The 19,944-nt window shown below is 38.9% G+C and overlaps 3 protein-coding genes across 4 annotated transcripts; 1 reads left to right on the top strand and 2 right to left on the bottom strand.

The window, feature by feature from the left end:
- Positions 1–23: 23 nt before the first annotated feature.
- taf13 (TATA-box binding protein associated factor 13) lies at positions 24–851 on the top strand. Of its 2 annotated transcripts, none has more exons than XM_042515853.2 (2): positions 24–171; positions 281–851. In XM_042515853.2, the coding sequence occupies exon 2, from the start codon at positions 282–284 to the stop codon at positions 654–656; it is 375 nt and encodes a 124-aa protein (XP_042371787.1). In that variant the 5' UTR covers positions 24–171; position 281; the 3' UTR covers positions 657–851. The 2 variants fall into 2 exon arrangements, with proteins under 2 accessions (XP_042371787.1, XP_042371786.1); XM_042515852.2 differs by having other exon boundaries at positions 29–171; positions 278–851.
- A 1,034-nt stretch (positions 852–1,885) lies between these two features.
- tnnc2.2 (troponin C2, fast skeletal type, tandem duplicate 2) lies at positions 1,886–6,744 on the bottom strand. Its single transcript, XM_042491997.2, has 6 exons — positions 6,588–6,744; positions 5,704–5,755; positions 4,101–4,244; positions 3,621–3,735; positions 3,362–3,498; positions 1,886–2,482 (listed from the first exon to the last, which is right to left on the bottom strand). Exons 1-6 carry the CDS (start codon positions 6,588–6,590, stop codon positions 2,451–2,453), a joined length of 483 nt encoding a protein of 160 aa, XP_042347931.2. The 5' UTR covers positions 6,591–6,744; the 3' UTR covers positions 1,886–2,450.
- Positions 6,745–8,529: 1,785 nt separating this feature from the next.
- Positions 8,530–17,320, bottom strand: tnnc2.1 (troponin C2, fast skeletal type, tandem duplicate 1). The gene is made up of 6 exons (XM_042491998.2): positions 17,166–17,320; positions 14,184–14,238; positions 13,573–13,716; positions 12,261–12,375; positions 11,102–11,238; positions 8,530–8,996 (listed from the first exon to the last, which is right to left on the bottom strand). Exons 1-6 carry the CDS (start codon positions 17,166–17,168, stop codon positions 8,965–8,967), a joined length of 486 nt encoding a protein of 161 aa, XP_042347932.2. The 5' UTR covers positions 17,169–17,320; the 3' UTR covers positions 8,530–8,964.
- Between the last annotated feature and the right edge of the window lie 2,624 nt (positions 17,321–19,944).

Here is a 19,944-nt window from a genome sequence, read left to right as displayed (position 1 = left end):
CATGTTACTCGCGGCCACCAGGAGAAAAATAACAGCAGGGGGCAGTGTTTAATTTTCTACAGTAACCAGTCATTATCCCCAAATCACTTCCGCCGTCGAAGAAGAAACAGGCGGAAGTCAACAAAGGACTAGTTTGTGTTTTTTTGTTTTGCTACTACGCCGAGCTAAAAGGTAACCTTTTCTTCTCGTGGTAAACGTAACAGGATAAAATATGACATTTAATGCTTTTAGGGTGTTAGTAATGCTCGTTAAACCGTTGTGTCCGTGTGTTTTCCAGCAGAATGGCGGATGAGGACGAGGAGCCCGGCTTCGACGAGGAGCTGGAGGACGGCTCCAGCGGAGTGGACGTCGGCCACGGGAAGAGAAAGAGGCTCTTCTCCAAGGAGCTCCGGTGTATGATGTACGGATTTGGAGACGACCAGAACCCGTACACGGAGTCTGTGGACATTCTGGAGGACCTGGTGATCGAGTTTATCACGGAAATGACACACAAAGCCATGTCCATCGGACGCCAGGGTCGCGTACAGGTAGAGGACATCGTCTTCCTCATCCGTAAAGACCCCAGGAAGTTCGCCAGAGTCAAAGACCTCCTGACCATGAACGAGGAGCTCAAGAGAGCCCGCAAAGCTTTCGACGAAGCTAATTATGGCTCTTGACCACCTGTTTGATCTTCATCTTCAGATCATTTCTTTAATTACAGCCTAATTGTTTATTAGCTTACCTTTGTTCTTCAGGAATTTGTTTCAGACTGAGCTTGCTGTCCAATGTCTGTTTTTTGTCATGTTTATTATTTTATATGGTGGTAGGACAGTGCTTAACAAGTGTTGAACAATAAAGAAACTTACTTTTAATTTCTTGAACATTTTTAGGGTCATTTCTCATGTTGCCTGTTGCCCGCTTCCCATTTTTTTGATAGAAATAAAGCCCATTTGCTGAGATTTCAAAGAGTTACTACAACGTCACCCAGTCATTAATGTAAGTTTAGCACCAGAATACCCAGAAAAAAACATTTCTTAGATATGGACAGTGACATTTTGTGACTCAACTCACACACGTATCAGCAGAAGCTTTAAAAGGGCAGCATTATCATGCTGCACTCACTGCTGCATCATCAAACCATAGCTCCAAAATTTTATGTGACCCCTGAAAGTACAGCCACAGTGTCTACCTCAACATCTTACAGTGTTACAATGATGTTTGGAGTGTAACCATTAGTTGACTATCGAAAACTACAACTACTTGGATAATCGATTAATGAGTTTAAGTTATTTTTAAAAAGGAAAAGGAGCAAAATTCAAATTTCCTTTCATCTTCTGTGATTAAACTGAATTATTTGGAGGTTTGGAGAGTTGATAGAACAAAACAAGACTTCATCTTTTGACTGTGGCAGTCTGATGAAATCTTTTCCTATTTGATATTTTATAGACAAAAAGATTCATTGATTCATTGCCTGAACCCTCACTAAAATGCATGTTGATGTCATGACTTAAAGTGGAACACCACATTTTGATTTGGTCCATGCTCTCAGTGTCATCTACAACAGCTTTCACAATGATTTGTCTTTGGAGCAACTCAAGATTAAATGTCCCATGACATCACAACTTTGAGTTTCATCACTCTAGTTTGGGGATTTTGGGATAGTTTTTAATATTTACGAATATTTTTGGAATGTCTTCCATAGGAATGACGTGTAGGGATGTTTAAAAACTGTGCCCTTTAACTTAAGTCAATGACAAAAAAAAGGTTTGATTTAGTAAAATAATTTCCTTTGAACATATTTGTCATCTCCTTGTTTGACCCCTAAAATATCCACCAGTTAGCCTCCCTTTTGTGACAGCAGTTATCAACACTTTGAAAGTCCACAGTAGTACAAAAGGGACAAAAAGAAGAAAAAAACAGATTTTATTCATATTCCTCAAAACATTTTTTTTTTACAGACCATAAATATGACAACTACAAGTGAGCATGTGTTAATTCATTTATTCTGTTCAAGCAAATTACTTCTTTGTACAGTGAAGTGGTTGAATGAATTGGTCTAAGCAGCAGGTAACAGGCTGCCTTTCTATCTAGACTACATCTAGATCAGAGCTGTACCAGCAGGAGGGGGCTTGTTACTCAAAAAGGTGTGTGCAGTGAATTTCCCCATCGCAGCCTTGCCGTCCTGTCACGGGGTACAGCGTCAGCGCGGCATCCATGGGCTCTCTGCATTCACAAAGCAAGCTGAGGAGGAGTGTTGACCCCACCTCAGCCACCCCCACCGGGTGTCCTAGCTGTCTGTTGAGGATGGCTTTAAGGATGGAAAATAGAGAGGCGGTGAACCAGGTGGACAGGAGGGGAGAGAAGGAGTGTGTGTGGGGAGGAGTTTGAATGGGTCGATAGGGGGGTAAGATGTGTTCAGAGTGAGGGTTCACAGGGAGGAGGAGGAGGAATGTCCATGAGTCTTTCTGGGTTTACTGCACATTCTCCATCATCTTGAGGAATTCTGGAAAAGAGGACAGAGATGGGACAATATTACTGAAATGGGAAGTTACAGTTAGCATCATCAGCACCAGTGATCTTAATTATCTCAACAAACTGCAAATGAACTGTATTTCAGCAGTATTTTCAGTGTTTTTCAACTTAATGGGAAAAGGTCGACTTAAGAATGTCTTTTCTTTTGAGGTTGTGTCATTTGAGATGAGTGGAGGCTGAAAAAAGATTTTTTTAATTTAGAAAAATATACAAAAATACAACCAAATAGCCTATGTTGAAGTTACTAAAAATTCACATATATAGTGAAATAACAATAATTATTCTTATTGTCTATTATTATTATTATTATTATTGTTATGTCTATTTAACAAGTACTTTACAAAATAGAGTTAAAAATTACTGTACATGGTTGAACAAGGATTTTAAAATTGCAGGGTTTATGCAAAAACGCAAATCATGCAAATGAATACAAAAAGTAAATGAAATACAAAAAAAGAGAAATATACATACCTATACTAATATAGGAATACACTGATAAAAAAAAACAAAAATATTGAATATATAATTATTAATATTTTTGACTTAATTATAAATTACTGTAGTTTAGCTAGATTGCCAAAACACTCCTCAAGGGACTGTACCTTATGTATCAGAGTAGGGGGTGCCTGGGGTGTGACTTTATTTATTTATCTGAAGTGCCCCCCCCCATAACGATCGAACTGTCCCTAAATTCTTTGTTGCAATGATTTATAACTGAAACAGTAACGTTTTGACATTGACCTAACAAGTTCACCACCATCATCACCTTATCATCATCATCATCATCATCATCATCACCATCACCACCACCATAACCTTATCATGATCATCATCCTCATCACACACGTACCGTCAAAGTCCAGCATGCCGTCGGCGTTCTTGTCTCCATCCTTCATCAGCTCATCGATCTCATCCTCTGTGATGGGCTCGCCGGTGCTGCGGATGATGAGGGCGAACTCCTCTCTGTCGATGTAGCCGTCGCCGTTCCTGCACAAAACACACAAATGCACGGGATTATAAACAGAAACAACTACACAGAAAATAAAACCACTGGTCTCAGACAAGAAGTAGAGCCTGCTGGGTGAACCACAGTGACAGCGTGAACGTACTTGTCGAACACACGGAAGCACTCTGCCAACTCTTCCTCGCTCTTGCCGGCCTGGTCCTCCTTTAGCAGCCTCACCATCATGACCAAGAACTCCTCGAAGTCGATGGTACCGCTACCTGAGAGTAATAATGAAGACACATCACTTGAGGGTCAGTCCGAACAAAGGAACAATGTCATGCGCGCCCTTTGGGACAGGACAGTGCGCTCGTCTTTGCGCGTAATTTTAAGCATGAACGGCAGTAAACGGAAACATTGAAGTTAAGAGATCTATGCTCTATTTAATATAATAATCTGTATGACAATACACTTAAATTTAAAGCAAAACCAGGATGAAAAATGTATGTTTGGAGAACAAACTGACGCTGGTTGGGTATTTGGAATCTCTCTCGCTTTGTATTATTTGTGCGTAAAAGTACGCATTGCGTTCAATAGGCCAATGTTGTGTCGCTCTCAGAGACAAACTTCATTATCGGTCGCTCACCGTCCTCATCGACCTCCTCGATGATCTCATCCAACTCCTCTCTTGTCGGGTTCTGGCCCAGCATCCTCATCACGGTACCCAACTCCTTGGTGCTGATATCACCGCCACCGTCGGTGTCAAACATGTCGAAGGCGGCCTTGAACTCTGGAGGAATCACAGGTGACATGACTCGTGACTCAAAATTTGGCCTAATTTCTTTGCATTGCCTTTGTGTTTTGCTGTTAAGCGGCTATTCATTGCAGTGGGACATTTAACATTGAAATTACTACTTTACTTTAACTGTGCCGCGTTCAGACACGAGAAACAAATATATATATAAAAGTATTTTACAGAATTACAATTATTTTTCAGCACTTTTTAAAGGTAATTTAACGTTTTGTGTTTTTTTTTTAATATTTGTTTTTTTACAATAATTTGCTTGCAAATTTTACTCCTTTTTTTGGCTTATTTTTGTTGCTAATTTTTGAGTAATTTCTTCTTACATTATTCATTTAACCCCCCCCCCCCTTTTTAAAGCCAGTTTGCTTAGGTTTCAGAGGCTACATAAAATAAGCCTCTGTATTACTCTGCAGTCTATTAACATGGGCCTCTATGTGAATAACTGAAGTAACACCGTCTGTCATCACTGTGGCACTGTGCTCATTATCCCTTTGCTTGTTAAAATTCCAGTAACACTGGTGGCTGAATCTACACAGGGGATCTAAAATTGCCTTTTCTACAGGATCGTAATCATTATGAAACAATAGCAGGTGGAACTCGTTAACTTATATCACCAGTGGTGATATATAACTGAGCACATTTACCGAAGTACTGTACATAAGTGCACTTACTATATTTCAGAGGGGAATATATTTTTACTTTTCACTTTACTAGCCTACATTTATCAGAATTTTTTAGTGACTGGTGACTTTACAAATTATAAATATATATATATATATATATATATATATATATATATATATATATACATATATATATATATATATACACACACACACATATATATATATATATATATATATACAAATAAAACAAATAATTGTTATTATAACAATAACAACAATTATTATTATTATTTTATTATTATTATCATCATCGTCATCATCATCATAAAAAACATAAGAAGAGTTAATAAAATGTTTTCTTATAAATTTAACTACCAAACTGTTTATACAAGTACAGCTAAAATGATTATTTGATTAATCAATTAGCCCATTGACAGGAAATTAAATCACATATTTAAAAAAAAAATGAAGTGGTTTTCTAATGTAGTTAGAATAATTTATATATATATATATATATATATATATATTTATATATATATATATGTATATGTAGATGCCCCTGATTATACTTAATTACTTTTACTGAAGTAACATTTTCAGTGCATGCCTTTTACGTGTATTTTTTTTTCCAGTGTGTGAGTATTTTTACTCTAATAAAGGGTCTTAATACTTTCTGCACCTTTGCTTAACACACTGACATATTTGATAATTAAAAACAACTAGGCCTCTTGGCATTTGAGTAGTAATCTGATGCAAGTTCATTTGCAAAGTAACGACATCACTAGAGTAACGCGTTACTGTATGTAGCCTGTACTCACCAGCCAGCATTTCCTCGCTCAGGTAGGAGCGGGCCTCTTGTTGCGCGTCAGTCTGGAAGAAAACAGGGGGCCACTCTGTCACTTCACCATATCAACTTCACTGATTATTCCAGTGAAAAACGGACATAATAGGCCCATATGTTCAGGCCATATTGTCACATGATGGAGACAATAGCAACTTCCATGTCATATAGGCTGTCTCTTAGACTCATTTATTACTAATAACATTATAGGTATTGAGTTAAAATACCATTACGCACAGACCGCGTGACACATCAATGACTATAATATTATTTTTATTGACGTTTCTTTATGATTCGTGTCGGTGCTGATTACATGCTGCCATAAGTCATGTGTGGCAGGATTTAATTGCTGCGTCTCAAACGGATTCTTGCGCCCGGTGCAAATGAGTCCGGCTATTTCAGGCTCAACACATTAGGCGGGCTGTATATGGCCTGCAGACACTTAATCCTCGGGAATTTGTCGCCTAAGCAGAATCCGCACCTTCCCAGCTGACACCCGCCCTGCTCCACATCTTAACTTTCTACCAGGATCACTCAAAAATTAACTTACAAAAATATGATTTTTTTTTTTGCAGTTAATAGCAATTCAATAAAATGAACTACAGAAAAGGAGTTTCCTCCAGTTTCATAGTATGTAGAAAAACAGTCCAATTTAGCCATCAGATACATTCTTAAAATGAACAGAGAGAAACATGCCAGACAAAACTCTTATCTTTACACTTTGATATGCCTTTATTGCTTAATCAATTAACTTCCAATTCACATGCTCTCCTCATTATGGGTTAATAACTAATGGCTGATTGAGCAACCAACTTGGAGTAGTTTGAAGGGTCATTTTTTACGCAGTTTCTTTGGTCTTACCATGTTTGTGGATTAGCTTTTCCCCCCCAAATATCCAAGGAAAAACCAGAAAAAAAGGGCCCAAAGGAGTGGTCAATCCGTGTGCACCCCAACAGAGAGACTAGACGTCAAGTGAAGATTCAGACACACTTTAAACTGGACGGCCAGGTCCCGCCCCCTGCCTCTCACAGGCCTCCAGATTTAGTATCCTGAACTTTTAGGGTTCTGGGGGCCACAGCAAGCCAATCACACTTTGGAGGGGAAAAGCTCTTGTTGCAGGGTGAAGAATGTGAAAGAGGTAAGATTTGGGGATTTATGTCAAGGTTTAAAGACCTACAAGAGAGAATGAAGATGCAAAATCAATAAGTCTTAGGGAAAATTAACCCTTTGAAACCTGAGCAAATTGTTTGATGTCTTGGGAAGAAGGCAATTGGCAATAAAGAAAGGAATGACCCAAAACTTAGCACTTAATTTGCACACAAAAAAGTACAAGAAAATTGCCTGAAAAATAGTTTTAAAATAAAGAAAATAAATAAATAAATAAAAATTTAAAAAAGGAAATGACCTAGAAAATGTGCTTACCAATTCTGCAACATTATTTTAAATATATATTTTTGATCATTATAAATATAGTTTTTACTGAGAAATGTTTCTTTTTTCCCCAAGAAATTTCCCCCTAACTTTTTTAAAAAAAAATTCTAAATATAATAATTTCTTCCAAATTGTGGAACATATCTTACCAGGTTATTTTTTTCTTTTTGTTCTAAATTTTTCCTTTTTAAAGAAATTGCACCAATTTGCTCAGGATTCAAAGGTTTAAATACTTGTGAAAGGGGTATGAAAGCAGCACTAGAAAAGTGATGTTGCTCCAGTTTTCAAAGGACTTAAAGATGCGTAAATTCAGAATATTGGCTGATGTTTTGTAAAAACTGAGACAAACAGATGTAACATGTGGGGAAGAACTGTGATACTCTGCAAGAGAATTCACACCAAAAATTAAAATACACTGAAAGAAAAATCCAATGAATGCATAAGGTCCCTCCCTGTATGCCCCCATAGCAGCTGTCAGTGAGAATCTCCTAAAATAACTTAACCAAATTTTAAAAGAAATAATGAAACTAGCTCTTGACAGGCTGCATGCACCGGCCTTGTCAATAGAAGACAGCGGAGGAGGGGGCACCTGGGATTTTAAAGTAGGTTATGGGTTTTGTGATGATGGCGTTTCAATCTGGGTGTGAAACTCAAAACTGGGGGGAAAAATGCCATGGAGCTGGACCCCCCCCCATCTCTCTTTCTCCACCCCTTAAGCCGCGAATAGCAGGCTAAGACAGGGCACAGGGAGCCACTCATCCTGGGGCCACAAACACAACCTGATGCTCCTTATATGGTTGGCGGTTCCTGAAGGGAGGGGCCCGAAAGTGGGAGGCAGGAGAGGAGGACAGGATGCTGAGGAGGGGAGCAGCCATGCAGAAAGGGGAGTTGCTTTTGGGAAGTGGCGGGGGCTTGCGGGGTATATACCCAAAGGGAGACGTGCGTGTACCAAACTGTTCTGTGACTGCGTCTAATGCTGGCCGGCTGCGTCACCTCTCGGGCTGCATGGGGATGAGCGATTTGGGGGGACACTAATTCTGCTGGGAGACCACCGAGTGAGGATTAGTTATGACAGACGTAGATGGAAAACTTAAAATTTCCTCAGATTTGACAGTTCTCTAGAGTTCAGTAAGACAGGGAGGTTGGTTTTTGACACCATTGATGCAAAATATTTCAAAACACAGGGTGGAGTCTAGTTTGAAGTTGGGACTGGAATAACAAGATAAGACAAAAATATGTGTTTGTGTGGTGAAGAGAGAGTTTTCTTGTCAGTGTGTGTGACCACTTTAACTGTGTATGTGAAACCAGAATGACAAAAATCAGGCGAGGAAAGACGTGTCAGGCGTGCACGGCAGAATAATTTGCAAAGATGAACAAGGAGAAAGTGGATTTATTTAGAAAGCACAGAACAGGGTGGAGAGGATATTAGGTTCTGAGGAAGAGGAGGAAGAGAGAGGGTGGGGGGGTTTAAGCTGTCGGTGTAGCATTTCTGGTGAAACAGCAGCTGTCAGGGGGACAGCTGGGTGGCAGGCACAAGGAGGCGGTCAGGGGAAAGGGCCATCGTCTTAAAAGGTTTGAGTGGATATTTATAGAATTCCTCCCAGAGCCCCTGGGTTTCATATGAGTAAGGGGGGAAGGGTGGGGTGGAGGTATTTCACTTGTATCCATTTAGACATCTCAGAAACGCATTCATAATTGCACAGGCTTTTACAGCATCTAGAGTTTGCACTGAGCAGATCTCCAGCAGATAAGCGTGCTTTGTATTCTCTCTGAGGAAGGGTCACCAAGGAATGTAGAGCGGGCCTCATTACTGGACGTTCTCCATCATCTTCAGAAACTCTGCAGAGAAAAAGAGAGGAACACTCAATCAGCCAACCCTAAACTGAAATACTGAACAGCGTGTGTGCTGTCTGTTTTAACCATTTGAAACTTGATAAAATTGGCTTGTTTTTTCCCCCCAAAAAGTACAAGAGGAAGGCAACAAGCATCTTAATAAGAAATGGCTATAAAATGAGGAAGTACTTAGTAAAATGTTTTTTAAAAAATGACCTGAAAATTGGCAAAAAAAAGAAGACAAGTAAAAACAAAACAAATTGCAAAATTTATAAGAATCCTGAATATTGTTCTCTGGACTTCTCCTTTTTTAAAATAAATAAATAAAATCTAATGTTGCTGCAGCCAGTTTTCTAGTCAATTTCTTGTCACCTTTACTTAAAAAAATGTAAACAATTTTCTGGAAATTTATTGCCAAGTTGATCACTGCCTTTCTCCCATGTGATCAAAAGAAATCAAACCAATATTTTCAGGTCCCAGAGCTTTAAGTGCTTGTGAAAGGTGTCAACAAAACTAATGTTGATCCAGGTTCTTTATGGTTAACTTCAAAAAGTTGGTGTCCAGGCTGCCTTAAAATTTAAAGTTGACAGAATTTGAGAAGACAAGTTGAGGAAATTTTGTTATCATTCAACTTGTCTCCTCAAATTCAGTCAACATAAACATTTAAGGCAGCCCAGACATAAACGTTTTAATATTAAAACAAAATGATTATTTTTACAGTGAGGAAGTCTAATCATGTGATGCAATGCATAAATGCTGTATATTATGAGCAGTTCTCCTCATTTCATGTCTGGGTGTCTCAGCTGCAATCATTACAGAATGAGGATGAATATTTCTACTCTGTTCATATTTAGGACTCAAGTATCATTTTCATCTGCATGTTGAATTGCCTCACAGAAGCTGTCTGTGTACAGACTTGCAACTGCTAAACTGTTGTCCTCTTCAAATCCATGTTTTGTGAGGAGACTGGTTTTGTTTTTGAATTCAACCCTTTAAAACCTAAGCCAACTGGCTTTATTTCTTAAAAACATGGGGAACTTAAGCAGAAATGACAAAAAATTATGCAAAAAAGTAAAAAGTACAAAAAAATGATAATAATAAAAAAGTAAACAAATGAATACATTGGAAAAAACGTCCACTAACAACAAGGAAACAACCTGAAAAAGTACCTAAAAATAATAACATTAATATAATTTTTTTTGTTAGCTTAAAAACATATTTTCCAAATTTCCTATTTCTTGCACTTTGTGGAACAGTTCTTTTCAGTTTCTATAACAGTTTCAGTTCGAGTTGCTCACTGCCTTTTCTACCATGCTTTCAAAAGAAAGCAATTCAGTTTGCTTAAATTCCGAGGTTTTAAATACTCCTGAGGGTGTCAGAAGACAGCACAAGAAAAGTGATGTTTCAAAGGTTTCAAAGGGTTAATGACAGGGAAAGTTAACATAATCATTCTGCTTGTCACAGCACAGAGAGCTGAGAGCTCATACAAGTGCTGGGCCTCCACTGCCCCCCCATGGCAGACATAACTGTAGGCAGACATTCCTGTATTAAAAAGTCTGCAGAACGCTTATATTTTAAACTAGACAGTGGAACCATGAGAAATTAGACAACCTTAAGTATTCATCAGCACCGACCATGTTGGCATAATTTGGCCAAAAGAGGGTTAAGTAATGCTCTAAATTTAAGCTTAATTTTGGTGAGGGGACAACTGCCATGGTCATTTTCAGAGGAGTCAATTGAACTCAGCATATCTGAATGAAAACGGGTTCTACGGGTACCCACGAGTCTCTTATAAACTCACTGTTTGACTTAAGGATTACTGGTGCTGGACTGTTTCTATGCGTTTTACTTTTCGTTTTTTGTACAGAAAAAGCCAGACTAGCTGTCTTTATGCTAAGCTAAGGTAAGCGACAGCTGCCTCCAGGTTCCTATTGAATGGACAGAACTATATTCATCCTTTTTCTGGAATCAAGCTAAAGCACTGAAAATGTTGTGATGTGAAGTCCAGTCTGTTTTTCTCTCCTGCTGATAAGATAGCTGACATTGAGGAAAAGACTGTATAGTCCATCAGAGTAAAGAGCGTCCTCTCACTCTTTGTCGATTATTCTTACCATCAAAATCAATCTTATTATCTTTGTTTGTGTCTGCTTCACCGAACATCTCATCGATATCTTCCTCTGCCACCGGCTCTCCAGTGAGATGGAGGATATCTCCGAACTCCTCCCGGTCGATGAAACCATCTGCGTTCCTGAGGATGAAAAGCAACATTAAATTCAGACAGCGAATCTCTTAGCTCCCTGCTCTCTTATATCCATGTCCATGAAAAGGTCTGCATTATTTTAAACTTTAGGCCAATTTTCGTCGTTTCCTTGTTATTGTTAGTGGACATTTTTTCCAATGTATTTATTTGTTTACTTTTTTCCTTGTTTTCCCTGATTTTAAGCTAATTTTTTGTACTTTTTACTTTTTTGCATAATTTTTTGTCATTTCTGCTTAAGTTCCCAATGTTTTTAAGAAATTAAGCCAGTTTGCTTAGGTTTCATAGGGTTGAATTCAAAAACAAAATGGTTTCCTCACAAAACATGGATTTGAAGTGGACAACAGTTTAGCAGTCGCAAGTCTGTACACACACACACACACACACACACACACATATAATATCAAGCAGTCACAATCACCTGAGGTATGAGTGTGCTTGTGTCTTGTGCCTTTATATTGCTCACTTTGCTTTGTGATGATGATTGAAAATGCCTGATGAAGATCTCTGTTAGATCGAAACGTCACATAAATAAAGTTTACTGAGAGCTTTTAATCCACTGTGCGAATCTTTTGTTTGATTCTTACCAGTCATTTTTTTTAACCTTTGATCTGCCCGTCCTAATTATCTCAGGCCAATCAAAGTGATTGTTACATGTAAAACTCACGTGTCATGACAGTGCAATACATGTTTGGAGATTGTATGCAAATATTTAAATAATATTATATGTATTTGAAAAAAACTGGGTCAATGAATTTTTCTTTTGCTTGTTAATTATAACAAAATGTAGCTCATTCTCATTTGGATGTATGGTGAGTTATCCAATTAACTGATGTTTTACATATCATTAATAAATAAAGTTGCTTGGTGATGTCCTTTTTCAGTGTTTGATAATTCTGTGGGACATAAAAATTATAAATATTATATAATAAAGGCTTTTTAATTTTGCCATACAACATAACATTTTTTGAATGCAGTAACATGGGGTGTTGACTTTCGGTCGGGTGTCATACTTGTCAAAAATACGGAAGCACTCTGAAAGCTCCTCTTCACTCTTTCCAGCCTGGTCCTCCTTTAGCTGCTGCACCATCATGACCAAGAACTCCTCGAAGTCAATGGTACCGCTGCCTGAGGAGGCGGGAGAGGGCAAAAACGAAGCCAAAGGTGAAGTGATGGAAAGGAAGCTTCTCAGACAATCTCCAGTTCCCATCTCAACTCATGTCTTTAGTTTGATTGTTTAAATAATCTTTTGCATCATCAGTTTAAGAAGCAGTTTGAGATGAGGTGCAGCTTAACTTCTTACCACTACCCTATCTTGTCTACTTCTCTTGTGATTTCCTATATATTTAGGGTGCCTGCAATGCAAAGTGCAGGCACACTATATATTACCATGAAATATTACGGCCTATGATAACCTTGCCACACAGATTTTACACACATAAATGTCATTTTACAAATCACAAGGAATCCAACTTGGCCTGCATAAGGTCTCCTGTATCTTCGTGAGGAGCTTTTTGAAGTCTGAAAATAACTCTGATGATATCATGATGTAAAGTTGCACTTACAGTTCTGACCAAATGTTTTCTGTTCTTATGATGTTATGTAACAGCCAGAAAAACATTTTTGCAGAACATCATGATGTCACAGATGACCTATGACCTATTGGATATAAAATGTCAGAACTGTGTCATTATATCCTATTAGATCTTGAATTATGGCCAACAACATATCACCATAACCTTTCACCTTCAACCTTCAACCACTAGATTTTAGTTCAGTCCATTCTTAAGTTGAAGTGGGCATTTGCGCAAAATTTAAAAATATTCCCTCAAAGCCATCTTTAGATATTGCATTCAGCATCAGCTCATCACTGAGCCTAAGTGAATGCTTGTGCCTCATTGGGTTCTTGAGGTGTTCATGGTGTTCTAGAGATATCGTGTTCACCAGAATGTAACACACGAGGTCACAGTTACCTTGACCTTTGACCTATGACCACCAAAATCTAGTCAGTTCATCTTTGAGTCCAAGTGGGTGTTTGTGCTCAATTCGAAGAAATTCAAATCTAGCACAAACACACACTTGGACTCAAAAGTCAACAGTGACCTTTATACCGTGTTCACGAGCATGGGTGAATATACATACATAGGGACAACATAAGAACATAGCACCTCCTCTGTTACTGCTGGTGGCATAAAAAGCACAGGACCCTTTAAGGGTACACAAAAAATTAAAAACTTCAAGGCTGATCCCTTCAATCATGCGCAAATGTCTATAGATGTAAGATCTATTGTCCTTTTAAATATATTGATCACACAAGGATCTCACCATCTTCATCGACCTCCTCAATGATGGCATCCAACTCCTCCCTTGATGGGTTCTGGCCCAACATCCTCATCACGGTACCCAACTCCTTGGTGCTGATATCACCGCCACCGTCGGTGTCAAACATGTCAAAGGCAGCCTTAAACTCTGGAGGAGAGAAGCACGTACTTTATGTTCATGCTTTACTAACCTTGCAAAAAAGGTAAATGTTATCTTTTCTGTCTTGTTTTTTAAGGACATAGCTCTTTTAATGTTTCATCAGTTAACGTGTATTAGCAAAAGTATGCTTCTGTAGAATGGGTAATGTACAGTATTATGCATGTATCTTTGTATACCTCATTTTGTCATGCTAATACACATATGTTGTATGTATTTTTCTCAAAGATTGCTAAATAAACAATATAAACATTTTTTAAAAAGTTTTAAAAGGGTCAGAGGGAACAAAAAACAGCAGGTGTGATTTCCAAGAGCACTTACCATAAAACCGTATCCAGCTGTTAGCTTAATGTAAATCACTTATCAAAGCAATTCAAAGTTCTACAGTTAGCTGAGACTTCAAATGGAAATCAGAAATAGAACCTCGTTAAGCACAATATACTTTGAGAAGTACTGACCTGCAATCATCTCCTCAGTCAGGAAGGAGCGGGCATCGCTTTGGGCGTCAGTGGGCTTAAGAGAGGCAAATGACAAAAGGTGGGAAGGGCAGTGGTGGAAGAAGAGAGGAAAACATTTAATTTCCTTTCGGCCATATTCACCGGCAGCTGAATGACAACGTGTCATGTCATTACCACCAGCAGCAGTGATAATGTTGAGTCAAAGAGCATAAACATGCCTATTTGCCCTCTAAAAACCTTTTAGTGTTTCTGGTAACTTGATCTATAAGAATGCCATAATAAGAAAAACAAGCAAATGGAAAAAAACAAGAAAAAACACAAAGCTTTGATGCCTCCTATAGCTCACCTAATGCGACTCTTTGTAACTGGGCCACACTGTCTTTGAGAATTGGTTGATACTGATCCAGTTTGGAGAAGCAAAAAGGAGTACGGACACCGTGCAATGTGCTGCTGTAGACACCATGTTAGTTTGGATCAAAAGTGACCAGAAACGCAAACTTAAAGACAGCAGCAATGGTAGACCTGCAACTCCTGTGTTCTTTGAGGTAAAATGACTGTTTCTGTCTAAAGAATCTGGTGGCGCTGAAGAGAGCGATATATCAGCATCAGTTGCTTGTCGAAATGGTCTGTCTGATGGCAAGGTACAGAGGTAGAAATAATGTAAATGTAATATAAATTTAAACAAATGTATACTTTTTTAGGTTGTCTCGGGTGGCTAAAACGCATTTTGATGACCCCCCTCCCCATCCACCGCAGTTGCCTTATTTGCTCAGCAGGTTTATTGAGGGCATGCCGACCGCCATAAACTCTATGTAAAACACTGACTATAGCTCTATAAATGGGTTAAAATACAAGAACAATATAAATAAATAATAGCTGAAATCAATGTATCGTTACACAGCTGTTTGTATGGTCTCTTATGAAAATGACATCAGCTCGTATGTTATCTAACAAATTAGTGCCCCATGAAAGACATGATGTGCTTACATACTTAAATTAAAATTATGAAGGTTAGGATTAGGCATATAAAGTTATGGTTAGGTTCAGGCAATTGAAATTACATAGGTTAATTTTAGGCAATTAGAGTTGCTAAATTTCGGTTTAGCAAATTAAAGTTAAGTAAGGTATAGACAATTAAAGTTATGTAGGTTTGGTTTCGGCAATTAAAGTGATGTAGATTAAGTTTAGGCAGTTAAAGATACGTTTGTTAGGTTTAGGCAATTGGTCATTTGCCCAACTGGGCAACATTGGTCATGTGATCGCAGACTTCCCTATTACATGGATTATATACTAATCATGGTGCATTGCCTTTTGCAGGTGTTCGTGCAAACAGCACATGAGAACAGCGTGGTTGAAACACAGTATAAATGCAGTGTTATATCCAATTGAACCTCAATGTGTTTTCACCTGGTTAAATAAAGGTTAAATAACAACCTCCAAGCTTGAATCTTCCAAGCTAACTCTTTCCACATTCGTCACACATTGCCTCACAATGTTACGTATGCTGGGGGTTGAGGGAAGGGCATCAGCGCTGTACCCTACATCACTGCTTTTTGCCAACAGCTGAGTGGGTGTTTCCATTTAAAAAACACGCCAAAGAACACAGATGGAGTCAGACTTTAAGTTGCATTACATGGTTGGTATCACTGTTGTATCCATGTATTGTGATAGATTATTTTTAAGGAGGTTCCGCTTATTACGTGTTGATTTTCACACTGATTAAACAAATGGAAATCAATGCTTGGGACACAAACATATTCATATGATCCTTGACTGGTACACTCTGGTCACTCGATCACCCCTTGTAGTTAAGCCCTGTTCCTTCATCGAGCCAGACAAATCCAAAAGGAGAAACCTAAAGCCAGAGACACCACTATCATTGACAAAGTGACAGCCAAGGACTGGAAATAGCCTTATGTCAGGTAAGAAGTCATGTTTAATCCTCTGCCAGCTGTCTGCACTTGTTGAATGATGGTTCTTAAAGGGGAACGCCACTGAATATAAAATGTGCTATTACTACATTTAGGACTTTTGTTCTATGAAAAAGATTTGGGAGGTTACATACTGAAATTGGTTTTAATTTCAAATCACATCTTTTCATTTCAATTTAGGTCATACTGTATATCCAATATAAATGTTTCTTGACTGTGCTAGTACATTCAAGCTTCCCTTCGAAACAGCAAGAACCACTATTAGCGCTTGTGTCAAGCATTGCTTAAATAAATCTAAGAGGAACGTTGTTGAGAATTGTTGACTAGAGGTGATTAAAACATAGCAAATAACAAAATAATGCTCAAATTTAGTGGTACACTGAGTGGTTCTTGAGGAAAAACAATTATTTTCTGTCTTCTAATAATTGCTTGACCGCACCGTCATTTTCATTAACCCAATCATTAGTTCCCTTTAAAGCTATTTTAAGGTGAGAATTTGGAGAGGAATCAAGAGGGATTTTCTCAAGGTGAATGTCCCAAATCAGGACACTCAGAAAAGGCAGCAAGTCTTCTCACTTTACCCAGCTGTTCACTTTCTATTTTTAGTAACACCAATCTAAACATCAAGCAAAATTAGTCTGTAAGTAAAAGTAAAGAGGAGTTGCAGAGGTTGGACACATAAACTAAAGTTTGCATCAGCAAGTAACCTGTCAGCAAGCATCATAGAAATATAAACAGTCAAATTATGTGCCCCAAATTAAGAAAAGAAAAATCAGGAATTCCAAGAGATAAAGCACAACTTGTGAAGACATCCATCCGATAACCCAACTGTGCTGTAGATGAGGACCTGCTGTGTGACTTTGGGTGAGCAGGAGATGATTGTCTTTGCATCAGGCAATAAACTCCATTGTCTGCCATCCAGCTCTTATCCTCATCAGTTGAAAAAAAACCCAAAAAAAAAAAAAAAAATCCTCAAAGACTGTAACTACAAAAAACAACTAAATTTCCTTTTCATTCTTGTTTCCCTTTTATCATCTTCTCAGTTTCTTACCATGGTGGCAGGCTGTGCTGAGCAACAGACACCAGTAAAAACGACGGACGTCTGGGACAGAAAGTCTCGCTACTACACAGTTTCAGGTGGCGTCACTCCCCTACATAAGTACCCTCTCATCCCAGTGAACTTTTACTGAAAATTATCAGGATTGGGCAAGAGCTCCCCTCCTCAGACAAGAGACAGCCAATCAAATCCAACTTTAGTTTGTGCCCTCTTACAATGACTTGATGGACATCCCCTTGTGTGGCACACTCTCCAATCCCCCATATTTAGATAACAGACAAGCTCAGTGACATTTATTAAAAAAAGAAAAAAAGAAAAAAAAAGAAAACATAGCTTAGGCATTGGGCAGCTGGAGGTTATTTTGGCAGCGGATCAACTGAGCATCTCAATGCAGACGGACACTTGATTTCACATACTTCACAAGAACAGGGGTATATGCTCTCTCTCTCTCTCTCTCTCTCTCACACACACACACACACACACACACACATACACACACACACACACACACACACACACACACACACACACACACACACACACACACACACACACACACACAGATTAACACCTCCGGGCATGCACAGATTCTCAACCCCTTTCACAGTGTCCGTTAGCCCATCTATCCGCCTGTCTCCCTGTCCTCACTGCCACAAACTTGTCCTTGCACTTGTGACATCTGTAACTTAAGAGGTGTGCAAGTGGGCTTGTGATCTCACACAGCTGTACCCCATCTTTAACTGTTTTACCCACTGGTTTCTCACCCCATCAACAAATAAACAAACAAAACCCTCTCATAAAGCCACAAAGAGGCAACCCATAATTAGTACGTCAATCAATGGCAAGACTTAATCAAGAGCTAAAGTGAAAGTGGACCTTTCTGGTTCTATTCTATAAGTTAGAAAACCTTATTTTAACTCCCATTGGTGTGTAATAAGGCAAATAAGTAAAGTCCAGTCTTGGAACATAACCTTGCTCAACTGTAATTTGTATGGCTCACTTACTTCTAGATAAGAAAGTTATTATTATTATTTTTTTAAATGTCTTATATTGTTGTCTATGCAGTATTTCTGTTTACTGGTTGGACAGTCTAGTCCAAATGTGACATCATAACTCTTTTTTTCCCTAATACACCACACACAGTGCAGGTTTTTATGGCAAATCAAACACTTTATAATCTGTAGCCAAAGTTAATAGCAATTCATCCGGTAGTTGTTGCGATACATTAGTTTGAATTACGACGGTGGACTGGCAGACATCCCTAGAACATGGCGACAACACAAATTACTATTAATAGAACAAAAAATGAGTTTTATTTGTCAGATAGATGCAATCTAATATCAGATGCACAACTCAAATGACAGACCAGTCAATCCAGAAGTCTGTGCTGAGCTTGGTCTTCACTCTGGAATTTTAAGCAGTAAGGCTCTGCAGTTTGTCAATTCTTTCACTGGAAATCTATTTATGACTGGAGTAGTCTCATTGGCATGGAAACAACATCAGCTGTGGTTGCTTATAACTCCTATCATCCCTCTTATCTTGAGATGAAAAAGCATGTGCACAAAACATTTAATCAACAAGAGACAATGTTAATATTTAAAAGGCAACAGAAAAAACCCACACAAATCTGAGTCAGTTATAAAAAACGTGACAGACTGAGCACAGAGACAGAGGACTTTACCAGCAGCTAGGAGAATGAAAAGAAAAGAAGTTGTACAAGAATCCTTATCCCCTGAAGCCTGCACCTGTTCTCTGCCCCCCATGCCCATTTCCTCGGTCAAGGCATGCTTATTGTTGACATCATCAACTCCTCCTCGGAATCTGGCATAATACCCTCCGGCTTTAAAATGGCCTATGTCATCCCTATCCCCAAAAAGACAAGGCTGGACCAGGATGACCTTTTCATCCACCCTACTCATACTAAACCCCAACAAAACAGAGCTCATGGTTTTGGCTTTCAAGGCACTACTGTGGAAGGCTGGAGAGTTTTTCAACGATGTGGATGGCTGCCCCATTTGCCCATTCCCAGAAGTCTGCAACATGGGTGTCATTTTACACTCCACCCTTTCATTCCAGTCACACCATCAAATCCATCACCAAATCTTCTTTCTTCCACCTCTAACACATCTCCAAACTCTAGACATCATTCACAGACTCTGTGGTAGACCCTCATTTATTCCTTCATCACTCCCAGTCTGGATTATTGAAAGCGAGTCCTGTCCGGGTCACCTTGAACAAGGCTTGAACAAAGCCTTGAACAGGCTCCAGTACAGCACTAAGCTGCCAGGTCTCACCTGCACCAAGCCCTGGCAGCACATCACCCCCACCTTCCATCCACCTTCACTGGCTCCAGATCAAATCCTGCATACAAAAATCTCCTTCTCATATATGGCTCAGTTAATGCCCTTGCCGCCCCAGTACTTATCATCACAATTCCTCCGCCATTTATCGGAATTTCTTGCCATCTCACATAGGTCTACTCCCCACACAGCCTACAGACTTTTTGGGACAGAGCCTTCAGAGTGGCAGCCCTCATCCACTGGAGCTCTATCCCAGTAAAAATCCATGATTCTGCATCTATGGACAGATTAACAAAACTTCTAAACACCCACTACTTTACTATGGCCTAAGGACTTATAGAATTAATCCTGTAGTGATGAGTAGGCTTTGGCAGATGGTTCACTCCATTTATCTAGATATGGATGGTAATTTAAACAAACAAACAAACAAACAAACAAACAAACAAACAAACAATCTAACATTGGTATCTCTG

This window comes from Plectropomus leopardus, chromosome 9, assembly GCF_026936395.1.
Source record: "Plectropomus leopardus strain MGB_pleo_1.0 chromosome 9, ASM2693639v1, whole genome shotgun sequence".
Classification (NCBI taxonomy): Eukaryota; Metazoa; Chordata; class Actinopteri; order Perciformes; family Serranidae; genus Plectropomus; species Plectropomus leopardus.
Note: the sequence above shows the minus strand (reverse complement) of the source record. Positions and strands in the feature narration are given on the sequence as shown.